The 19,150-nt window shown below is 32.4% G+C and overlaps 2 protein-coding genes across 6 annotated transcripts; one reads left to right on the top strand and one right to left on the bottom strand.

Moving 5' to 3' along the window:
* The first annotated feature begins 1,855 nt into the window (after positions 1-1,855).
* LOC149741765 (ribonucleases P/MRP protein subunit POP1-like) lies at positions 1,856-10,307 on the top strand. Of its 4 annotated transcripts, none has more exons than XM_089888039.1 (18): positions 1,856-2,163; positions 2,722-2,790; positions 3,484-3,581; positions 3,941-4,045; positions 4,346-4,415; positions 4,485-4,651; positions 4,967-5,183; positions 5,506-5,602; positions 5,661-5,773; positions 5,833-5,937; positions 6,412-6,558; positions 6,907-7,001; positions 7,319-7,487; positions 7,748-7,911; positions 8,285-8,385; positions 8,755-9,179; positions 9,269-9,491; positions 9,549-9,660. In XM_089888039.1, the coding sequence occupies exons 1-18, from the start codon at positions 1,905-1,907 to the stop codon at positions 9,592-9,594; spliced, it is 2,670 nt and encodes an 889-aa protein (XP_089744165.1). In that variant the 5' UTR covers positions 1,856-1,904; the 3' UTR covers positions 9,595-9,660. The 4 variants fall into 4 exon arrangements, with proteins under 4 accessions (XP_089744165.1, XP_089744156.1, XP_089744149.1 ...); XM_089888030.1 differs by lacking the exon at positions 9,549-9,660 and adding an exon at positions 9,800-10,307 and having other exon boundaries at positions 1,857-2,163; positions 6,916-7,001; XM_089888023.1 differs by lacking the exon at positions 9,549-9,660 and adding an exon at positions 9,800-10,307 and having other exon boundaries at positions 1,857-2,163.
* On the bottom strand, positions 10,100-19,102 carry LOC149741764 (axonemal dynein light chain domain-containing protein 1-like). 2 transcript variants are annotated; one of them, XM_089888002.1, is made up of 26 exons: positions 18,854-19,102; positions 18,476-18,627; positions 18,123-18,344; positions 17,558-17,737; positions 17,118-17,267; positions 16,971-17,057; positions 16,566-16,678; positions 16,274-16,358; positions 15,979-16,119; positions 15,457-15,620; positions 15,173-15,267; positions 14,960-15,057; positions 14,559-14,686; positions 14,115-14,221; positions 13,970-14,053; positions 13,279-13,411; positions 13,019-13,112; positions 12,551-12,744; positions 12,351-12,447; positions 12,044-12,223; positions 11,845-11,973; positions 11,299-11,338; positions 11,062-11,242; positions 10,846-10,945; positions 10,665-10,757; positions 10,100-10,277 (listed from the first exon to the last, which is right to left on the bottom strand). In XM_089888002.1, exons 1-26 carry the CDS (start codon positions 18,963-18,965, stop codon positions 10,182-10,184), a joined length of 3,255 nt encoding a protein of 1,084 aa, XP_089744128.1. In that variant the 5' UTR covers positions 18,966-19,102; the 3' UTR covers positions 10,100-10,181. The 2 variants fall into 2 exon arrangements, with proteins under 2 accessions (XP_089744128.1, XP_089744137.1); XM_089888011.1 differs by having other exon boundaries at positions 10,665-10,751.
* Between the last annotated feature and the right edge of the window lie 48 nt (positions 19,103-19,150).

The raw sequence follows: 19,150 nt of genomic DNA, 5'->3' as shown, positions 1-19,150 counted from the left end.
TATGATTTGAGATATTTGACTCATACTTGTCTGTATTCTGAACCCAAGCCCCCATTTTTTTGAAAAAATTAATGTTTCATTTTGTAGCTATTACGTAGCGCTATAACATATTTAAAGCTGGTGCGTGCGAAAATTCTATAAATATGTTTTTATGATGAATATTAATATTCATAATTAAAAAAAAATTAAAATTAATTATTTTTTTAATGGGAATGGTATGTTAGTGACCAACATAGATGTATGCGGAAGTTATATTTTTGCAAAAAAAAATGAAAATTTAATATTTATATGATTCAAGTTATGGTCATACTTTTTAATATTTCATACCCAAGCCCCCATTTTTTTGAAGAAAAAAATGTTTCATTTTGTAGCTATTAAGTAGCGCTACAACATATTTAAAGCTGGTGCGTGCGAAAAATTTATAAATATGTTTTTATGACAAATATTAATATTCATAATTAATATTTTTTCGAATTTTCAATTTTTGATTTGAGAATCGGTACCGCTGGGGTCTAATTAGTACAGTGTCCAAATTTTAGGTTGGTGGCACCAGTTGAAGGTATCGAAAATGGCCGCTAGAATATCTGTATTCTAGGATCACCTTGGTACTTTACGTTGGCGATTAAGACTAGCAGCAATCAGCTTAGTTTGGTAATAGCACCATGAAGTATCAGAACTTTTTTTATAACCTAGATTTAACAATGTTGCGCTAATAAAACTCAATGTTGATACGCGCATAAACCAATAACCATGCAAAATAATGCGGTTAGCGAGTTATCATACGCCGAGTTAATGCGGACTGAAATTCGCATTACCTTTTTACCATACGAAAAGGGTATAAATATACAAGGGTCAGCAACCTTGGTGCTAGTGAAGAGTCCCCCCACCTTATTTGCTAACCACTAACCCCCTAACCAAAAAAACACCTAACCTAAAAACCTAGGGGTTAGGAGATAGTGGTTAGCAAATAAGGTGGGGGGGGGGTAGATTCTTTACTAGCACTGCAGCCTTTTTCATATCACTGGCCAAAATTTTTGCAATAAAAGCTAAAAGGTGCATTGAATACAGCACAATGTTTCTAATTTTACGTTATGACAGCACAATGTTCCTAATTTTACGTTGTTGACAATACATGGAGCTATACAGAGAAGACGGAAAAATTTTTCCGCTAGGAGGCGATGACAAATTCGTTTCTCTATTTTATGGGGAGCAGTTAGTTTCACGGTTTATACACATAAGATATAAACCCCTAACACTAACCCCTAACACTAATCCCTAACCCCTAACCTCTAACCCCTAACACTAACCCCTAACCCCCAACTCCTAACCCCAAACTCGTCAAACAAAAAAAACTTGAAAAAAAAATATGAAAAAAGTATTCCACTGTGCGGGACTCGAACCCGGTAAAAATGAAACAAAGAGAGTTTACGACCGCACGCAAACAGCTACACCACAGACTCGACGACAGTAAACGCAACGAAAGAGCGTATATAACCGACCTAATGTGGGAAATATGTTCTTAATAGTGTTTTATGTATTTAGAAAGGTATTTTTATTATTTATTTAATTTGTTTTACACTTATTAACACTTTGTAGTGCTGTTTTGTTCGATTTTCCGTATTTTTTAATTTAAATAATTACCGCCTCTAGCGGAAAAAAAATTCCGTCTTCTTTGTATAGTCCCATGTGTTGACAATTTTATCAAAAATTAATTTCACAAAATTAACTTTATAACTTATCAATCACATAAGTTTTGAGGCGGGTTCCCGACTGAAGGTTGTGTGTTGCTGACTCCTGTGTCCTGATCTTTAATATTTGGCACTATTTGTTTGGATAATTAGAAACCTAACAATTAAACTTAAATTTTAACTATATAACTTCTTTTTAAGTGAATATAAAATATCATGCAAAAAATAGAAAAAGTTACAGAAGTCAAGCAAGCACCTGTTCTTTGTAAAATTGGAACCAATGATTCAGCAAGTGTTACATTGGAGCATAGTGATGAGCTTGAATCAACAGCATTAAAGATTTCAAAGGATCCACTCCCAACAATAAAACAAGAAAATGAGAAGAAAACATCATTTGATGACAAATCAGATTCCCGTCTTAGGAAATGGAAGAAAAGAATGAGATTTCAACCAAAGAACATCACAACAGTGGAAGGCAAGCTATTTATATTATTAAATATGGAACATCTTTTTAAAAGTCAAATGAATTTTTCACTAAAATTTGTATTTTTAATGATTTAAATAACAATACTTTGCACAAGAAACTGATCATCATATTTGCCCCATTTAACAGTATTAAATTACAGGATAATTGGGCATAAAGTAACCATATAGACACTTTTTTATAGAACAGTCAATTTTATATATATGCATAGTCAAGTAGGGTAAAAAAATTCACAAACTTTTGGTTTTACTTGAGACTATGCGCAGAAGTGGGTACACAATTTCCGCTAGGGGCGGTAATTACATAATTGCGGATGATTTATAAAATGTGTAAATTGTGTGCAGTTTGCTTCATAATGGATTTATAATAATATGCAATAATCAATATACCAAGTTCCGCAGTGGGCATTCTCCTAGCCTGCCTCGCCAAGTTAGATGCATCCGGCTGTTAATACTCTTTTATGTATCAACTTTCGAATGAAATGAAATCGTAATTTATTGCTCTTATATTACAGCTGTGCTCTCTTGTTTATTTATTCATGTTTTTCAGAGGTTCAGCATGACTACTATAAGAAGTTACTTGCCAATAGTGATGTTACTGAAGTAGAGTTGCCAAGAGGTAAATATTGTTAACACGATGAATAATAAGCAGCCTACGGTTAATAAGATAACTATAGCAGCCTACTACCATGGTCCATGGGTAAGCTATTTAAGATGAAAAGTTGCCCCAACCAGAAAAAGGGGTGACATTGAATGTCTAAGTACCCTAGTTTTATGCCTAATTACTTTTTACCCTGTTGATACAATTACAAACCAGCAGAGGCAGAGTATAGGCTACTAGGCCATAAGGTAAGCGTAGTAATAAAGCATTCGCTATGTTACAAATTACAATTAGGGATGCACCGAATCGAACCTGGTCGTATCATTGGATCAAGTATCAACATATTTGCGTTCGGATCATGTTGAGTATCATAGTTACCTGGCAGCAGCTACCATTCATGTTATAACCAGTGTAGTACTAGTAGGGTTGTGTATCTGCTAGGTAATATAATTTGAATCTGGGTAATATAGTTTTGTCCAATACCTTGTTACAATTTAAGCTAGTGGTTTGCAGATGTGGTAGGAGGAGGATTCTGCACTGTTATCCTGTATTCAAACCATTAACCAATCAGTTATCTCTATGTTTGCCAGATAGCAGTGTGACTGCACTAGCATTGTCAGTTTGTCATCCCTGCATTTTAATAAAAAATAAAAGTGTTAAGCTTATGAGTGCTACAACTACCTTCACCTAATTTGGAAAAATATTTTGTAGTAATATCTGTACTGCAGCATGCCAATGCTGCTGCAAATGAAATTCAATCAATGATGTCAGCGATAAAACAGCATTCAGGAAATAAAACCGCACTGCAGGCAAGGAACATGCTGTTCATATAATCCTATTCCAATAAATTGTTTTTAACTTAAGTTTATTTGAAGAATGTTTGTTCACATTCATTAATGTTAGATAATTTGATGATACCTAATAGTTTCTTTGGTTTAATCATTATTGTTTTTGGTAATATGAATTGTAATTTGTAACTTTTTAGTTTATTTTGCAATGAATTGTAATTGTATTAAAATTACTATTAAATGTAAAGTAAATCAATGTATCAATACAGGCGTTTAATTTAGTTGCGCTTTTTATGCTAGATAAACTTGTTGGGTACAGTGTTTGGGTTTCAAATTTCATTTAAATTTTACCTTTAACATCAGCATTTTATTTTATAAAGATTCTTCCACGACATATGAGACGAAGATCAGCTGCTCATAATGTGAAGAGACTTCCAAGAAGACTGAGAGAACTTGCTCAGCAACAAGGTGCACAAAATGGAGAAGTAGGTTGTTCTCAGACATGCCCAAGATTTATTTTTTGCGTATATTTTTGAAATTGGTGCTTCGCCATTATTCAATTGGGTTCGTAGTTCACAAGAAGTAAACATTACGTAAATGGATTTATTTATATCAAACCTGAGATATTTATTTCCACATTGGGTTCGGCAATGTTTAGCCTTATTTTACTACTATCTCTGTATATCCTTTGCCGGATGGTATACAGAATTGAATATATTGTTCTTTTTTCACATTATTTACTCTTTTTGCGTTCAACTTACCATATCTGTGTTTTGTAATTACAGAACACTAAAGTATGTCGTAAAAAAAGAAGAAGAAATATTAATTTACAAAATGAATATAGCAAGCGAGCAGGTAATCAAACTTGATTGACTGAATATTTACCCATACGCAATAAGAGGGTTTACAAGTGTTTTCTTCCAGGAAAAAGTGGTTGGTTAGAAACTCACATGTGGCATGCAAAAAGATTTCACATGACGGACACGAATGACCCACTTTACAGCGCATGGGGACATCGTGTGGCCATACATCCCAATGATAAAAGTTTTCGCGCATGTTATCGAGCCACAGCAAATCATTGTTTGTTGCAGGTGAGCTTTGTTACAAAAAATGAAAGCACCAACAGTTATTCTGTATTCTTATTCGTGCTTAAATAGAACAGATAAATAACAGACCCAACAAAAAAACGCTTGTACAATCCTAGTTAAAAATCAAATGTGTTAAATTGACAAACATTAGTTTGTCTGTGACATTATTAACATTTTAGCGCTGATTGTCAGGTTGTCATCAAATTCGCAATTAACATAAAATATATTAAAAAAGTATAAGAACTCCTCGCTTAGAGCCTGCCTTATATATTTATATATAACATACATAATATAATATATATACATTTATTTTTTCAGGATATCTCTTTCTACAAATGCATTCAAATATCATGTGACCTTGATAAACAAGAGGAGATTTTTTGCATCATAGAATCACTCATGGCTGTGAATAGTAATATACCAGTCAAGGTTAAAAGTGGAGAATGTGAGCATCATATACTTATTTATGATAAAAGATCAGAACCACCCCAACTAATTGGACCTGCTTCCATCATGTATCAGCAACAGGGTAAAGGTGAATATTTTATATTTTACACATTTTACACAACAACAGGATTAGTTGGAATACAAATGATTTTGTAATAATTCGTAATAACTTATTCCTCACAAGCAACATCATAGTACGATGGTTATGTGTAGTAAAATAACATTATCTAATCTAACATTGGACAACATACATTATGGTGCATGTGTTAATTAGGAAAAAAGATTATGTTAACACTTACCTTCTTAGTAAAAGTTTGAGTCACGAAAAATCTATACTGTCAAAGAAAAAGACTGCAAGCTAAAAATGTAGAAGCAGAACAGATAAAACTAAAATTTCATTTGTTTTGCAGAGCAAATAATTTGGTTGAGGATTCATCCAACTTTGTTAGAGAAAACCAACGATTTAATTTCTTATTTAGTTGGTAACAGGAGTTCCATAAGCATAACGTAAGTACCTGTACAGTAACTTAACATCACATAAGGCAATATCTTTCTTTTTTTGAAGTGACATCTCGAGTGAATTGCTTCGTTTTCGATTATCTGGACCAAAATCAAGCGTTACTCTACTTTCTGTGTTGCGACCTTTTAATACAAAGGAATTTCATGATGAAGTTTCAGGTTAGAAGTGGTTTTGATAGTTCAAAAATCTTTATATCAACATTGTTTCATTACATTAGATTCCATTGCTTCACCATCTACACAATCTGTTGTTAACAAATGGATTGTGGAACATTTGGAAAAAGTTGCTTTGCAGAATTATAGTTTTGTTACCATGATGACAGGTACTGCTTAAATTAATCTTGGTTATAGCTGAATTAGTTTAAAAAAATGCATGCATAATAAAAACTATTGAAAAATTGAGTACAAAAGTTCAACATAAATAAATGAATGCAGGTTATTTAGCCTTATGTGTCACTAGTGTCAGGGTAACTACGGACTCCATATACATGGGGTTTGGGGTTTCTATTTTATACAACTCGTGTTCGCTTGCAATTTGCCAATACTAACTTTGAAGTTTTTTTTTTCTTTTTTTAAAGTTTATAGCTAAAAAAGTTTGACAACTCTTTAAGACTTGGAGCAACTGCAGTACAATGTCTTGCACAAGAACATGTGGACACTGCTGAGCCTCGAGTTCATATCCTTTGGTCAGAGGCATACGCACCAACCATTGTGCCCTGGCACCAATTATATCCAAATGATAACAAAAATCCCAAAAAATTAGATTTTTTTTACCTTGTAATTATTATTGTACACAGCTTGTCACAAGCAACAGTTTCACAAAGCTGACAAATATAAGAGTGGTGGAGTGGAGGAAAGTCAAATCATTCCTCTTATTGTGAATGATCCTAGACTTACTTTGCCAATACAGAAGACTCCGGCCAAGCTAAAAGATTTATTATCAGGTGGTTGAGATTTGCTGCCTACTCAAAATATGTTTACTATTATTATTTTAATAATAGCATGGTAGATACTAGATAGTATAGAAACCGTGGTGTATATGAATTTACGCTGTGTAGCATCAAAATCATAGAAAGGGTGTGTTACATTCATCCAAATATTTTGTAACTTAGACTAATGTAAATTTAAAAGGCAGTGAAAGGTTGTGGGTATTCAATATTTGTCACTAAAAGTGTTATGCAAATAATGTAGTTTGTTTGTAGGTTATATGGTTTGCATCACACACTGATAAATTATATTTATGCTTAAGCTCAACTGAAAATCAAGTTTTATATTAAATACATTTATTTAAGATACCGCAGATTGTGTTCCCACTACTGACGTGGTGTTGAATGATAAAAACAGTGTCACATCAAGTCCATTGTGGAATTCTGATGCAAGAAATGATGTAAGCTTTCATTTTGATATATTTGAAATGATAGATAATGTTAGAACAATATTCAACAATATAACATATTTACTAATATTATTCAGCAGATACATACATGCAAAACTAAAGAAACCAATTTGTATTAGTACTTTTTGCATTTTAATAATTTGTATTGTTTTAAATTAATTGTTTCAACCAGATGATATGTCCTTTTAACATACGAGTGTATAGTATTACTATTGATAAAAGATTCGAAATCATAATACTTCACTTGTTTCATTACTGCTATTTTACTGCGGTATTTTAATCAATTAACCAAACTCTACATGACGTAGATTTCAAACCGGAGACTTTCAGATAATGTTGTCAGTACAAGGAAGAATGAAACAAAATTTGAATTGAGTGAAGATGCAAAGAAATCATTAAAATCAATTTCTCAACCAATTCCAGTTATTTTAATCAGAAGATCTGGTTTCAAGAAACCAAAACAGCCCCCAACCAAAAGTAATTAACAAGTTTAGAATTTGAAATTAGTATTACAGTTTACAAAGTTTTAGTTAATCACCACATACATTGATTTAGTTCTTGGTTAATTTGTTTCAAAACAGCATTATTCTGTTGATGTTAATTCCTAATTAAAAAATATTTACTAATGTCATAAAGACAATTCACAGTACAAGCTAAAGTTTTCTATTTAAAAAGGTTGTTTAGTACTACGCTATTATTTATTCCAATTAACTAATGAATTGTTTTAAAACCCTTAGGTATTACTGAAGATGTGAAAAATACTCAATCTAGTGAAGAAACTTATTTTGCACAAGGCTGGGATCTTATTATTCCAGCAAAATGGGCAACAGCATTTTGGATTCCATTGGTGTATAATCAAGCTAGAGTTGGTGGAATACGTGAGCAATCACGCACACACTTGGTAAATATTATCATTCCGATTCATTATACAAAGTAGTTAAGAAATTTAGAGCTGGCTTGCAATGCAAGTTAGAAGTTATGAATATTTCTGTTCTATTGTGACCAATTCTTAGTGGTGTATGCCAACTGTTAGACATTCGTTTCAGTAAAAATAAGTTTTTACAACATATGTTTAGGAATATCAATATTGCAAAAGAAAGTTTAAGCAGTTTGGGCATTAGTTTAAATTCTTAACCCATTTTTTGCATTAAAAAAAAATAACTAAAATTAGTTTAAGAATATTACCATTTATTTGAGTTTTGTTGTAATGCAAAGTTTAAAATTATACTTAGTAGATTCATTACAGAATGGTAATAATCTTTTTTTGAACAAAGGAATGCAAGCGGCCGTTTTTCCCACGAGATTATCCGGATTGTGAAAGTGGTCGATTGTTTTGGGAAGCGACAATGAAAAGGAAGCAGACGGTTTATTTCAGGTTAAATTTAATATTTTAATATATACATACGAGATATGATGCATGCAATGTTTGCGCTTTTTAATTCTGAGTTAAAGGAGCATACCATTACCAATACAAATTTTGATTGCAATCAAAAATGGGATGTGAGAGTTTTGTGAAAAAAAATCGCTGCAGAAGAAAATTGGTGGTGGTCATTGCTTGGAATTTTCCATGAAAAAAATATTACTCAACTTTGACCGTTTCTTGTTTCTAAACTATTAAAAGATAATTCTTTTTATCAAATTTGTTATTATAATGCTTCTTCCTTAAAGATATATAAAAAATAAGAAGATATGCACCTTTAGGGTCATCACAAAGGCTTGAATAACATTCCTACAATTAAACCAGGAAACCACCAGCCAAGCGACCTAACTACTCTATTCTTGCTACTCCATTTCCATTTGCTCCATGTTGGGAACATCTGTTTGAAAGAAAATCTTGTTTTGAAATCTCACATGCCGATCAAGTTGATGTAAAGGAAAATACTGAGTTGAATGTTCAAAAGAACAAGTTACAAACAAAGGAGTTGAATGTCATTTCGGAGGATACAAGCACAAATATGCCTGATGTTAAACCCAAAACATTTAATTCATTACAAAAAAATAATTCTAACCAGATATCAGGTTTCAAAAGGCAAGCATTGGATAACATTTCATCAACACCTTCGAAAATGTTAAAACATGAAAATCAGAAAGATTTTCCAGTCAATGTGATACATAACACTGAACTGTTAAAAAAAGTGGAACACCTATGTTATGATGATGCTGTATCTGGTGAGTGTATGTATTTACTTTTATGTTTAGTTAAAAAAGGGCTTACACATACTTGGCTTGTGTTTATCACAACCATTATGCTATTACAGGGGAACTTGACATTTTGTGCAATGAAAACACATTTGGTCTTATTTGCGTTCAAATTTCCATGATCAACAAAGGATGTCCTGTGGAATGTAGCTCAATATGCGTTCCTAATACTGATGATATAATAAAGCTGGAAGCACAGTATAAGGATCTGCACGGGAAAGGTTTGGCAAATTGCTCTGGTCCGTATGAAGCAACTCACATGGATCCAATTAAGATGGAAAAGTAAATATTTTCTGTTAACTTTTTTATTTATTAATCTAAAATGTTATGTCAAACCAGAGGTTTCTTTACAAATACCAAGTATCCCCACAAGGCAATTTATTAGTGGTTCACCCGCAAACCTCTAACTAGTGGGCAATTAAGAAACCAAAGTAAATTGTTGAAAATCTAGGTTAGTTTATTGATTAGGCGCAGAAACGCCTTATCTGGGACAAACCATGAGAAGTTGAGAAACAAGGTTTTAATCAATATTTGACTTATCTACTACTAAGCCTGTTGAATATTTTTTAAATCCGCGATTTATCTTGCAGAAAAAGAGCAACAGATTCGAAAATTCCACATCCAACCAAGAATATTCATGAGAAAAAAACTGAGAAACCGATTTCATTTCCTGTTTATCCATCACGGACAATATGTGGTTTCGTGACTTCAGGAGATTACTTGTTTTGCAGTGGGGGAGGGGGTGGTGTGGGGTTTGTCACCCTCAAACATCTGGTTCAAGTTTATCGTGAACAAGTAAAGAACGATTGGTTAAAATTGTTTGTCCGCGAGGTATTACACAACCGTGGAGCTCTACTGTTGCTTAGAAATCCAGATTCAAATCAATATCGTTTTGCAGTAATTGAAATATATTCTTCAGAATAACACGGCATTTAAACAACATACAAAAGCAATATTTGATTTATATTAAAACTATTTTTTCTTGGATGACTTGGATTTTCGCTGTCCACTTCCTGAACCTCGTGAAGGAGCACGTTTCGCCGTTTCAGATGATTTTGGTTGAAGTAACTTAAATTAAAATAAACAAATTCGACTAAACTTTATTTGTGATTTATATTCAAACACAAAAAGTAGAATAATATATTGATTTAGTTCTACAGGTGCAGTTAGTGTAAACACAGTTGTTATACCAGCCTTGAATGTTGTATCCCAATAGTTGGAAGACTTTAAATTAGTATAAAACAACCGTCGCTACAACACGTGTGTCCATAAACCTCGTGCCAGCTCAAGAGTTACCATGTATGTTACTTTGTGGGTGATTATGTTATTTGGAATTTTATTATGCACGACTAATAATTTTGACAGACAATTAGTGACCACTGGGTTGTAGTAATTGCCGTTAAGTGTCTTACTATAGAACACATATGCCTTGCCACGTCATTAAAAAACAATTACCGTTTCTTCTTGTTTCTTTTCTTCAACAGTTGGAAGAGAAACTCCTGGTTTTTCTTCCGTAGATTCTTTCTTTTCCATGTCCATCATCTGCAGCTATAATTTATTTAATGCAAACCAATAAGATTATCTTAAATATAAAAGGTCCAAATGCAATGGTTTTATTGCATGGATATATTGTAACCTTTTTCTCCAATGCTCTAATCCTTTCATTTGCTTCATTAAGTTCTTGATTAAGATCATTCACTTTTTCCTCTGCTCCTTGTGCACGTTGTTCCGTTTCTCTGAATGTAGTCAATATTTATATTTGTAAACATATTCCATGTTAAAATTACAAATTTTGTATAGAATGAATAATTTCAGGTATCGGTGTTACACTTTATAATAATTCGTAGCTTACAGTAACTGCATCTGAACTTCATCCATTTTGGCGATGGCATCATATGCAGATTGCGTCAAACTTGATGATGGAGGAGTCAAAATGTTGCTCACACTTTCACCAAGAGGAATATCTTCAAGCAATGATGAAGTTCCAACATTTTCATCGGAACCTATCACCTCCATTCTTGTTGGAAGTAAACCTTGTATAATTTATGTTAAAAGTTTAATTCTGGTTAAAAAAACTAAAAACTCTTACTTGGTTCAGATTCGTTTTCTTCAACTTTATCTTGAGAATTCTAACAATGAAAGAAATAAGGTAATACAAGATAATTATAATAAATTCTGCAAGTCTGACCCTGATGTGGTGCTCAAGGAGTTAAATGATTTTTGTTTAAAGAAAAACTTTTCGCTGTATAACAAAAGATATATATTTTGCCTAAAATGGTATTGTAAGTCACTTATTCTATTATAATATTTAACATGGTTATCAGTTAATAGGATTCAGTCAACATATGTAATAGTAAAACTTCTAAAAGACCTGAATAATTTTTAATGACAATAAAAGATTGGCCATGCAATTTATTTTAGGCAAAGGCGAAATGTATATCTTTTATTATACAATAGGTTGGACCTGATTTCTGTCTGTTACGCTTTGGTAGCACCAATTCTTTACTGTATTTTTTACACAAGAATTAGTCAACTCTATGAGCCCTAGATCTTTGCTGTAATACAAGATAAGAATATAATAAACAAACTACTGTTTCCACAAGCAAAACAAACAAGGTTGTTTTTATAATTCCACCTTTTCTGGTTCAACTACTTTCACCGTTTCTTCCTCTTTAATCATCGTTTCTACAGCAGGTGATTTTGTTTCCTCTTTTTTCACTTCCTTTTTCTCTTGGACTGTTGGAATTCTTTTTAGATTAGTTTTCTGAAACATTAATGTAGATTTAGATTATTATAATATATATATAAAACTCTGAAATCAGAAATATATAAACCTTTGGTTGAGTGACCGGACTGCTGGCTTGAGTTTTTGGAGGACTTTCTTCAGTCGTGCTTTTTCCTTCCTCTGATGGAACAAGTCTGCTCACAACTTCCTTGGACAAAAGTTTTGTTGGCTCCTCTAATACTGAGTTAAGGAGAATTTCGCAAGTATGGATCCATTCGTTTGCTTCCCTCTGTATATATAACTAGTTTGTGAACAAAATCATCAAAGATTAGAAATTTCTTTATCAATTTAAAGCAACTAGCTTTATTAAAATACCAAACAACTCTAAGCAAAAAAAACTTGACTATAGCTTCCACCTTAAATCGAGTAAAATCTCGGTATTCGTGATCAGCATCTTCATCTCCAACATCTTTCTTCTCCTGCATCTTGTTGAGGACAATTGCATTGCAACATCTGATCAATTATAAAAAGTTATAAAAAGAGTAACTATGTGTTATGCATTGAGAAATGTGTTAAAATATTTTTGTGATTTTTTTGTCTTATATCTTGAACTTACTGGCACACATATTCCGTGAACATACTGATGTGTTCACTTATTTCTTTTGCTTTTTTAATCAGGTCTTCTAATGTTGAAAATGCTTGAAGACTCATCTCTGATGGCATGTTTGCTGATCTATCATCAAGATTAGGAGCAAGATGGAGAAGCATTTGTGCCATCCAGTGGACAAGTTTTGTGTGGATGGTGGATGCCTGGTGCAACAATTTAAATGATAAAAACATTTTTATTAACAATAACAATATTTTTGTTATTTATATTTTTACTTCTATTATAATATTTACCATGGTCATCACCCAACACAAAACAATCAATCTATGTAATAGTAAAACCTCATAAAGACCTGAAAAATTCTCTGTGATCGTTTTGTCTTTATAACTCATTCAATAAAATGATACAAAAATAATTGATTTCTATTTTGCTTGAACTTATAAGAATGAATGCCAGACAATAGAGAATATTTTAAACCTGAGCGACCAACTTCCCATCTTCCGCTTCAATCCTGTTCATTGTCTTCTTCATCCAATCTTCAACATCCTTCATCATCTCTCTCATTTCGATCCTAGATGCAATTCAAGAAACCAACGTAAATATTTCATTTTACTTGGGTATATCAATAGAGCTTGGCAGGGATTTCAACTCAAGTATTTGCAGAAATTTATTAAAGTGATAAATTATATTAAATATTTATTAAAAATGAATAAATAACGGCAAATTTTTTTTTCTACTTGGTATGTGGAACTCCATTCAACTTGTCTTCATCTCTCTGTTGTTTACCAACATATTGGATTGTAGTTGTAAGTAAAGTGCTGTATTCAAACAACTTATCATAAAGTTGCATCCATTCGGTGTCCGTCAATGCTGAGGACAAAGACATTAAGAACCTGATGATACGACACAACCAAATAGTAAAATTCCATGTTAAACCTAATAAAAACCCTATTCAAAACTACAAAAAACAAAATATTGGTTGGTAATTGCATGAAGGTTTTGAAAAAAAATATCTAAGTACGGTGGGTGGTGGCACGTGGCCTGGAAGAGATACTGCCTTATAATGCACATTTAATGTTTGAAATTAGAAGGTCCATTGTGAGTAACAAACCCCATTGTTATCCATTGTTGAGCAAATTATTTTAGAAAGAATGTTGTAATATATTGGAGCGAAATATAAAAAAGCAGTTTACATTTAAAAACAGTAAACAGCCTGCACAAAGAATTAAGGGTTCATGGGAAAACTACAAATCAATAATAAATAAATGGAGAGATAATCTTTTGTTGTTCTCTCACTGGCATGAAACCGGACAAAGAATAAAATTTTCAAAGTTAATTTGTGTAATAATAACTTTAAGTGGATAATGAATAAAGCAATATTAAATACCGCGATTTGTATCATCATACTAAGAACTGTGCTAGACTTACGTTGAGCTCCATGTGACATCATGATAAGTTTGTTACTCCAGTTATCCAAATTATTCTGCAATGCAATTATTCCTTTGGCCACTCCTGCATGTAACATGAGCATATTCAGTATAAGAACTGGTTCATGTTAGAAATCAAAATTTACCGTTTTCTCCAGATATCCGGATCTCGAGTTGCTTTACCAAATTATGAAACTTTTCATTGAGGTCAATCATTGTTGTAGCAAGAGGAAAACTTTCCCCAGTGTCAGTTCTAAAAACAAAGTTATTCGGAAAGAATCAATAAATGTAACGCTATCCCATATATATATATTTGTGGGTAATTATTTGCCCCTGTGGCGCTGCTAGCATTGTTTGCTGTGTAACTATTTACAGGATTTGAGGCTTGATGCTACTTAAAAGTGGGTATGTGTAATCATAAGTAAGACACTTAATAATAACTGTCACCCAGAAATGTGTATGGAATTGGACACCCATAGTAACTTCTGATGTTGCCCCACAGTGCAAAAATATAAACGCCATTCGTTTTTGAATACTGCAGTCAAACCTTTCTATTTTTATTTCAAAAATAGGAAAATCTTCAAACTTACTTATGGCGTCTGTAAACATGCAATGCAACTTCAGTCCATGCTTCCGACTCTTTGTTCATCTTACTGAGCTGCTCTTTGTTGTTTAAGAGCTGTCCTCCAGCAAATCGTTCTGAATCTTCACCAAGTTTCTTAATCATGAGTAAATATTTCAAAATATGTTAATTTACGGTCTCTGTAAGATAGGGACGAACAGAAGACAGACAGTAGTTACATTGCTTTTTTCTAAAACCAGGAATATTGGCTAAATCCCCTCGTATTTTAAAGACAATGGTTAAATAATTACTAAACCATCAGTAAAGCTATATATCAACCAATTTTTTACAAGACTTTAAAGGAACACAGCGCAAAAATAACTTATACACAGCACATTCTTTTGATGAAAATCATTTCATTTATATTACCTCCTCCCATTCTTTCATGGCATCGCTCAGTTTCTCAACAAACTCATTCGGAGGAATTTTCATGAATCGAACATCAGAAGAGCTTGACATGAGTGTGGCTGATATAAAGGCATAATTGAATACAAAACAAATAAAATACATCATGAAATAACTCAAATAGAAACTGTTAAAATATTTTTAAGGAAAAAAAAGAACCTAAGGAAGAAAACTTACATTCAAACTTTTCCATCCAGGTTTCGATTCCTTCTTTAACTTTCTCAAGTGAAACAACCGAACGTTTATCTGCCCCTTCCAGTGATTGACTGAAACTGAAAATAAAAAGGAAGTTAATAAAGTTGTACAGACATAACTATTTAAAACAATATCATAGACAAACAGCAACTGGTATTATGATAGTATAAACAGATACGTTCCCATTAATTCAGTCAAGAGTAAATAGTTTCTGTTTATAAAAAGTTTTATTTATTATTACATACAGGTGGCAACAAAGCTCTTACTGAAACATTAAGTCTCTCCATTGCTGAACATGTTTTTGCATTTGTGACAAGTTTTCGCTGTCTTGGTCACTTAACAATACAGAGAAATGCCCGGCTAACTTTGACCACGCTTTCTCGCTGACATGGAGTCGTTTTGCAGTACTTAAATGATTTATAGTCATTATCTGAATAAAACATTAAAAGCATGTATGGTGACATATATTGAAATTAAGGAGGTGACATATATTGAAACTAAAGTTTCAGGTGACTTAAATAATTCGCTGAAGCAAACAAAGCAGTTTTTCAATGTCAAAGAAATGTTCAATTAAAAAATTGAATTTAGGCTAAAAAATATAATGGGGATGCGTTTGTAGTTTAAACTTGGGCACCAATCAGTCCATACCTAGTACAAGGGAAAGGTTCTAGGTAAAATTGGGAATTTTGAAAAAATTTTCTCTTTAAATAACTGCCCCCCTTCATTTTGTTTCTGGTTGGGCCACTGACAACTTTCATTCTGTAATAAGTTAACACATATGTTTGAACCTTCAGTGATAAACTGTAAGCTACATTGCTCCACATATCTCTCTCTTCTGTCAGAGTTGAAACGTTAGCTTCCAGTCGATGTCTTTGTAGTTCATATAAGTCATGATATTCGTCAACTAAGCTTGCATTGGTTTGCGATTCCTATCAATTAAAAAGAATTTTTAGTCTCATCGGCTGTTGCCTCAAAACAAATACATATTCGCTTACAGATAACAAGCTCAACATTCAGTATAATTAACAATGTTACTGTATGTCTATAAAAACAAAAACTTTAATTTTCTTTAATATTTACAACCTTTAATGCTTGCGCTAAATCAGCTTCAGCTTTGTTTGCATCTTGTGTCACTTGTTCATCATGTTCTCTTACATTTTGCAACTCCCTGAAAACATAACTTAAATGATATATATTCATAAATCATGTATTGTTAAAAATAAATGTAAAGTCGCAATGTCAAATAAAGTTTTTTGAATGTGAAATCCTCAGACTCAGATGTTAAAGCTTTTGCATTGTATTAAAAGCTTACATATAAATATAAATTATGAATTAAATTGATAAGCAATATTCAAACATATAAATTTATATATACGTTGTTAAAAATGAAATTGAAGACTTAAATCGTAACAACTCCTCAGTAAGTCTTCTATCAAGTGATCTTTGCGCCATCACCTCAGCGTGTAAACTTTTCATTTGACGAGGTATCTAAAATAAACATAGAACCTATCAATGACAGTTTTTAAAAAAATCATGTACATTTTGAAAATCCTGTCCTTTTTAAACATTTTAATTCCTTAATTGTTCAGAATAGTTGGGAAAATATGTTTAACACAAGTAAGTCATAATAATGTTATACTTGTGATACCACTGGTCAACCAAGAACAGATACTGTGCTACTTAAAACTACAAAAATAACAAGATTTAAAAACTACAAATTAAAAGTACTGTGTGTCATAATAATTAAATAGTATTCTATACTAAAATATTAAAAGCTTACCCTATTTAATAGATCAGCATATTTATTTCTTAGTTTAGATAGCAGTTGTCCTCTCTCAATGCATTCCACACTTACTTGACGAATAACCTGAACCAAATACAAGTTAACCATTTTAATACAGATATAAAACTAAAGGTTAGATGATACCTCACTGAACACAAGGTCATATATTGTTTGTTCTTTCTTTATAAGTTCAAGTAGGTTGTGTATTTGAGTTGGTCCTTTTACTTCTACAGCTTCATCATCAATCCCACTTTGTTCAAGCATCGCATCCATCGTTCGAAGCAATTGAAGAACCTGTTTGTTAAAAACCAGAATAAAGTTTTAGAAATATTACTTTACAAACTGCATTGATACTTTTTTAATTGAAAACAACAAATTAAAAAGAAAATTCTTAGTTGCTTTATTTTTTGTATACACTTAACGCAAGCTGTTATACTGTCATGAAAGACAGCAACTTTTTAACATAGACTTACATATTTTGGTGAAACAAAAAAATGGTAAACTGTTATTACATTGGGTAGAATATAAAGTGGTTGTAATCACTTTATTAAAATGCCTAATTTTAAACTAAATTTAAACATCACCTCGAATCGCTTAGTTGGGTTCAAGGATGGAAATATTCGAAGCAATTGATCATGGTCGGTTAGTTTTGTTGTTAATTCCTCATCTATGTATTCCAAACCAAGAACAGCACGAGATTTGATAACATGATATTCCTCGGGTATTATTGAGTCGGGAACTGCAAGGGCTGTGTTGCTGTTTATCTGGGTTAAAAAACTTTGGGTTAAAACAAATGCATTAGGTTTTCAAAAATTAGGTTCTAAAAATCTTTGAAAATAAACAAAATGAGAACCTTTTTGGTAACGTGCTGATAACTCAACAAACCAAGAACAATAACAAGTGAAATGTTGATGATATTTAATTAGATAAACAAGATTGTTATCTCGCAGATAAACCAGATAACGGGTGATATAATGATTAAACTAAAAATTGGTAAATGATAAAATAAAATTAAAATTTAGGCCCTGTTTGGATGGTTTTAATCAGACCAATAAGTTAACGGCATGTTTTAATTTTAACTTAAAAAAATATTCACAACCAACCCATTTTTAATAGATTCAAATTACTATTTCTTAAAAGGTAACCCACATCTTGTGTGCTGTTGGCTGCTTCAAATCTTACTGCACTTTTGTCATTTTTATTCGGATTAGGAGGCTGTGGTTTCTTTTGGCCTGAGACATCGAAGAGAAATGATATATCTCTGGTTCCAACTCCTTTACCCAATGAACGTGGATTGTCAGTAAGATGTTTAAACTGAACTCGTCTGCCCTTATGATGCCACACATTTTGAGGAGGTCCCTTCTTTAATGCCTTTCAGATTAAAAATAATATTTTATACTCAAAAATATATAGGGAATTTTGAATTATTTTCCGAAGTAGAAAATTGAAAGATGTGTTTACCAAAATATAGTAATTGGTGACATTAATAAACTATAACTTACCAACCGTAGCTTTTCAGGTGTTTTAACAGCTTTGATTGGTGAAAGATTTTTTGTAGTTTTGTTGCTTGGTTCACCAGTAGTCTGAGTAAGTGCAAACAACAATTCTTCTGGGATCATTTCGTTTTGAACAGTTGGCTCACCCGTAGATTTATCTGATTATAATTAGTTGAATACTTTAACAAAATCGGTGTTAGTGAAGAGTCCTCCCCCATTTAATTTGCTAACCACTAACCCATAACTATACTAACCCAGTAACCTCTATAACCACTTACCCCCTAACCATCAACCTTTAACACTTTTCACCAGCCTATTCTGCTATGTACCGGAGGATTCTTCACTATTGTCAAGAAATTAAATGTTTAAGTGTTTATTAGTCACCTTGTCCGACATCACAAGTCTGCATTGTAATATCTCGCTCGGCGGGAGGAGTGTTTTCATTGTTCACAGCAACGCTGTTGTCTTCTGCGATGTGTGCCAATTCTGTACTCATACTACGTAGTAAGTTTATGTCAATTAAAGTTAGCGCATGATACACCGTACCTAAGACGAATGTAAATTAAAGCCAGGATTGATTTGCTAGATACAAAGATATTGAATTTAATTGGTAGCGTCGTTATTATCGCTACAACGAAATAAAACCGCTATGGTTACCAAATTCATAGACACAAAATACCT

This window comes from Ciona robusta, chromosome 1 (genome assembly GCF_009617815.1).
Source record: "Ciona robusta chromosome 1, ASM961781v2".
Classification (NCBI taxonomy): Eukaryota; Metazoa; Chordata; class Ascidiacea; order Phlebobranchia; family Cionidae; genus Ciona; species Ciona robusta.
Note: the sequence above shows the minus strand (reverse complement) of the source record. Positions and strands in the feature narration are given on the sequence as shown.

Coding starts and splice junctions, on each gene's coding strand:
- LOC149741765 (XM_089888023.1), top strand. CDS start 1,905: ATGCAAAAAATAGAAAAAGTTACAGAAGTCAAGCAAGCACCTGTTCTT. Junction 2,164..2,721: donor GAACATCACAACAGTGGAAG/GCAAGCTATTTA, acceptor CATGTTTTTCAG/AGGTTCAGCATGACTACTAT. Junction 7,002..7,318: donor ATTCTGATGCAAGAAATGAT/GTAAGCTTTCAT, acceptor TACATGACGTAG/ATTTCAAACCGGAGACTTTC.
- LOC149741764 (XM_089888002.1), bottom strand. CDS start 18,965: ATGAGTACAGAATTGGCACACATCGCAGAAGACAACAGCGTTGCTGTG. Junction 16,679..16,970: donor ATGCTGATCTATTAAATAGG/GTAAGCTTTTAA, acceptor TGTTTATTTTAG/ATACCTCGTCAAATGAAAAG. Junction 10,946..11,061: donor GAAGTTCAGATGCAGTTACT/GTAAGCTACGAA, acceptor GACTACATTCAG/AGAAACGGAACAACGTGCAC.